At 39.0% G+C, this 4,631-nt stretch overlaps 1 protein-coding gene across 2 annotated transcripts in view; it reads left to right on the forward strand.

The window, feature by feature from the left end:
* The window catches only part of fan1 (FANCD2 and FANCI associated nuclease 1), a 7,002-nt gene extending 3,861 nt beyond the window's left edge, over positions 1 to 3,141 (forward strand). For both annotated transcript variants that reach the window (XM_014021502.1, XM_014021501.1), the window contains exons 9-14: positions 946 to 1,110; positions 1,392 to 1,554; positions 1,639 to 1,742; positions 1,820 to 2,014; positions 2,125 to 2,253; positions 2,337 to 3,141. In XM_014021502.1, the coding sequence (XP_013876956.1) occupies positions 946 to 1,110; positions 1,392 to 1,554; positions 1,639 to 1,742; positions 1,820 to 2,014; positions 2,125 to 2,253; positions 2,337 to 2,474 (894 nt within the window). In that variant the 3' untranslated portion in view covers positions 2,475 to 3,141. The remainder of the gene's footprint in view (positions 1 to 945; positions 1,111 to 1,391; positions 1,555 to 1,638; positions 1,743 to 1,819; positions 2,015 to 2,124; positions 2,254 to 2,336) is intronic.
* The last annotated feature ends 1,490 nt before the right edge of the window (positions 3,142 to 4,631 follow it).

Here is a 4,631-nt window from a genome sequence, read left to right on the forward strand (position 1 = left end):
GTTTAAATTTTAGCTACTATTCAGTGTCATGTTTAAATTTTAGCTACTAGTCAGGGTCATGTTTACATTTTAGCTACTAGTCAGGGTCAGATGTAAATTTTAGCTACTAGTCAGTGTCATGTTTAAATTTTAGCTACTAGTCAGGGTCAGATGTAAATTTTAGCTACTAGTCAGGGTCATGTTTAAATTTTAGCTACTAGTCAGGGTCAGATCTAAATGTTAGCTACTAGTCAGGGTCAGATCTAAATTTTAGCTACTAGTCAGGGTCATGTTTAAATTTTAGCTACTACTCAGTGTCATGTTTAAATTTTAGCTGGTACTCAGTGTCATGTTCAGGGTCAGCTCTGTTTCTTCCTGCAGCAGCAGTCTTTTGCAGCAGGTGTGCTTCTTAATGAAGTACACTGTTCCTGAGGTAAATGTAGCAACACGTTGGTAATAAATGTATTTAATATAACAGTTAGAGGCTGGTATCACAGTCTGATGACAGTTACCCACAGGGCCACCTCACTGGTTAAATATGAGGAGTAATAGCCTCCTTCCACTGAAGGCTGCTGGGACAAAGACAGTGCAGTTTAGCACTTCTGCAGACGAGAGCACCTCCAGTTTATGAGCAGAGCTGTTTTTCAGAGAAAGGGCAGCAGAAATTACTGAGGTTGCAGTAAACACTGCAGTTTTAACTCTTTGATCACATTTGGTTTATTCTGGATATGCATGAGCTGTTCTGTTTTAAACATAATCTATGAATGTTTTATTTGTACTTCAAGGTTTATATTTTTACTGCAAATATGTTAAACACTTCCTGTAATTTATAAAAAATGTATACTAGTTAAAAGGACTTTCCATCCACCAGCTTTGAAGATAATTTCATTGTTTCTGCAGCATTTTTCTCACTTCTTTCTCTCTCTTCTGTTATTATATTGGACTGTGTTTTTGTTCTGCTCTCAGGCTATCTGTGCAATTAGAGATGGGTTGCTGGATCCCCTGGTGCGCACAGGACATAAACTCTCTCTCCATCAGAGAGCTCTTAGGATGAAAGAGGCTGCCAGCTGCAAAAAGTACCGCTCACAGCTCAGAGACCTGCCCAGCCTTCAAGTCCACGATGTCAAACATGTCAGTTTTTCACAATGTCAGCATAAAAGGAAATGTACGGAAGAGGGTTAGAGCCACAGAGCAAAACAGTTTTTACCCGAGTTCTGACTTTAATTTGACTATCCTTCAGAGGTTTGGGCTTAATCTCGGATTTCTGAGAAAAAAAAAACAGAATTCTGACTTTTATTTGAGAATTTTGAGAAAAGAATGTGAGAATTTAAAAAAATCTGTTCCATCGCTCTAATCCTCCGTAGAAATGAATCTGTAATCAATGTTTTTTTTGGTTGTAACTGTGCTCGCAGGTGACCATTCGAGGCCAGCTGTTTCCTCACGAGGGCGGCACGGGGAAATCCAGATTTCTCTTGCCAACAACCGAAGAGGGGGACGACTGTGCTCGTGCTACTGTAATCTGCTCTGTGGAAGAGCTTTGTTTGGCACATTACAGAAGACAAGGGTTTGACCAAGGTAAGCAAAATTTGACCTCCTGCTGCAGACTGTGGAGACCCACCGACAGGTAAAAGTTAAAACAGCATGTCTTCTGTGTGACAGGGATCCACGGAGAAGGATCAACGTTCTCAACCCTGTTTGCTCTTCTGATGTGGGACATCATTTTCCTGCACGGTATCCCAGATGTCTTCCGGAATCCGTACCAGGTAAAGTAGGCTGTAATCGCTTTTGTTTAATATGCGTGGGCCTACAAAGGTTTACCTCTCTGGTTCTCTTGGCACAGACCTGTCCTCTGGATCTTTACACCGACTGTTTCTACGAGAACAGAAAGGAGGCGATAGCATCTCGTGTCCAGTTACTCTGTGAAGCCTCGGTGGAAACGCTGTGCGGCATGATGGAAGACGTCTGGAGTTCCCAGGAGGGTAAAGTGTGCTCACTGGTCAGCTGGGAACGTTTCTCATCCCTGCGACAGGCGCAGGTATTCATAAACCTGGATCTTCACTGTAATCGAACGGTCTAATGCAAAATATGTCACGTATGTCTCAATACTCGTATATTTTACCACAACACCACATATTCTGTTGGCAGTCTCTTGTCGCATGCCTTGGAGGTGCCTTCCTAAGTGGAATAGTGGACCGAATGGCAAAAGACTACAGACACTGCCGTGGAGGTTTGCCTGATCTCGTGGTGTGGAACACCTCAGACAACAGCTACAAGGTGAGCCTGGCTGAAAAAAAACAAGATATTTTCCTTTAAGCGCTCTACGATCTTAATAAATGTTAACATCGTGTTGTTTGTAGCTGGTGGAGGTGAAGGGGCCCAACGATAGGTTGTCCCACAAGCAGCAGATCTGGCTGGACGAGCTGCAGAAACTGGGGGCTGATGTGGAGGTGTGTCATGTGACGGCTATCGGAGCCAGAGGAGGTTGTTTGGAGTAAAACCAGGGTCTGATGAGGGGGATTCGCTGCTAATTGAAACATGGATTAAAAATAATGTTTGTTTTCTATTTTGAAAGGCCTAGCTTACAGATAATTCAAGGTAATGTGTGACCAAAAAAAAAAAAAAAACCATAAACCTTTTTGAAACACAGTATCATCCACCGCTCATGTTTATTTGTGAGCCTTTAAACAGCATTAGCTTTGTTTCTTGCGCAATTAATTACAGTGTTAATTCTCTATAAAGGATTTTTATTCCCCATACCCGTTAAAGATCATCTGGCACCAAGAAAAAAACCGATGAGGCTGAAATTTTTATTGCCCGTCGCAGAAAAGCTGCATGGATGTTTTTGTCTGTGTCTGTTAACAAAATATCTCATGAATCACTGGATGAAAATATGCAAATATATAATTTTTGGAGCAAATCCAATTCAAGAAGGTAGCTACGGATAATGAACCTGAGCCAACACAAAAACCTTTAACTTAATCAGATTTACAGTTATAGAGACATCCCCATCACATATCCTGGCATCTCTTTTTTTTTTTTTTTGTCAAGGTTTGAACAAAATGGCTACAACTCCACCCTTTTTCATCACAAGATGATGTTCATCTTAAAATGCTGGCATGAAAGGCTGTGGACAGTTAATTTCAATAAACATTTTTTGCACTAGATACTGTTTTATACAGAGTTTTTGAACTGAATTTAATATGAAATGTAAAAGAATTATGTGGCAATCATAATATTAAAATATATCTTTGGTTTGATTTGCCTGTTTTATGTGTATCTTATTCTTTAGCTTTATTATAGGCTGTTTCCAAGATGAATATTGTGCTCTCAGGTAAAGACAATGCCATGCTTTGGTCTCGTGGCAAGCCCATTTATCATTTAATAGGTAAACAGGCAGATTTGATTCTTACTAGAAACAGTTCGGTTATCCAGAATATCATGCAACCTAATCAAAGTAAACATGTCAAATAACTCAAATCTCATTGTCCACAAACAAATGACATCACTTTTCATTACTGAGCTTTGAGCTTTCGCCTTTAGACATTCACCTGTATCTTATTCTATTCTAGAAACAATTTTGTGAATATCCAAAACTGATTTCCTTCTTAGAAAACAATCTTTTTGTATAACAATTGTATAGTTGTTAGACTTAATTTTAATCTTATATTTTCTAAAGGGCAAACTCTGATACAACTTTGAATATCCCAAATAGATGCTAAAACGTGTGTGAATGAGCTAAGTGTGGATTTACCCACTGAAATATGTTGAAGAAGCTGAATCCTATTCAAATGGAGCAAAATACCAGATTAATGCTAAAAGTAGTGAAAAGCTAGATAAATTATAAGAGGTAGCTAAATGCAGCAACACTAAAAAATTGGACAAAAGGCCATAAATATAGAATAAACAGTAGCTAAAAAGCAAAAGTTGCAATATGGAAGCTAATAGCCATAGATATATATCGATATAGATATTGCTGGAAGCTAATAGCTGCAAAAGTCTATCAGCAGAAACTGACTAAAGGCTAAAAGTAGCATAAGAAGACAAAATCTGAACATGCACAGATTTCATGAAAGCTAATATTCTGAAAAGTACGAAAGTTACAAAAACTTCAGTTTATAACCAGTGGCTGGCACAGTTCCCTTAAAGCACTAATATGGGAACTAATTTCCTGACTAGTGCTTTAGGGCTCTTGCTAATTTTAAAATTTTGTTAGTGGATTAGCACTTGCTAAATTTCGAAGCACTAACAGGTCTATAAATGTTACTGATCAACGTTCATGTTAACAGCTGATGGTGCAAGCTGTCACACATTTTATTCAAATGTGTGTCGAAGAATGTTCATGGGTTGACTTGGTTATTTTAGTGCTTTAGAATTAGCTTTTGCTAAAACTTTCAGTGCATTAGTGCTTTAGAATTAGGGGACCTAAATATTTGAGTTAGTGTTTCAGGGCTAGTGGAACTAATTTTTAGTTTAGTGCTGCCCACAACTGTTCTTAACACATATCTCCTGAGCGTTTTTAAAAGGATATAAACAGGAGTGTGGTTTTCATTATTTGTTATAACGACCTGCCATACTCTCGGATCACAGATACTTTCGTGGGAGGAGGCGGGGGGGGAAGGATTCCAGCTTTCCCCTGCGTCTGACGTCATGAC

This window comes from Austrofundulus limnaeus, unplaced genomic scaffold, assembly GCF_001266775.1.
Source record: "Austrofundulus limnaeus strain Quisiro unplaced genomic scaffold, Austrofundulus_limnaeus-1.0 Scaffold296, whole genome shotgun sequence".
In the NCBI taxonomy this organism is placed as follows: domain Eukaryota; kingdom Metazoa; phylum Chordata; class Actinopteri; order Cyprinodontiformes; family Rivulidae; genus Austrofundulus; species Austrofundulus limnaeus.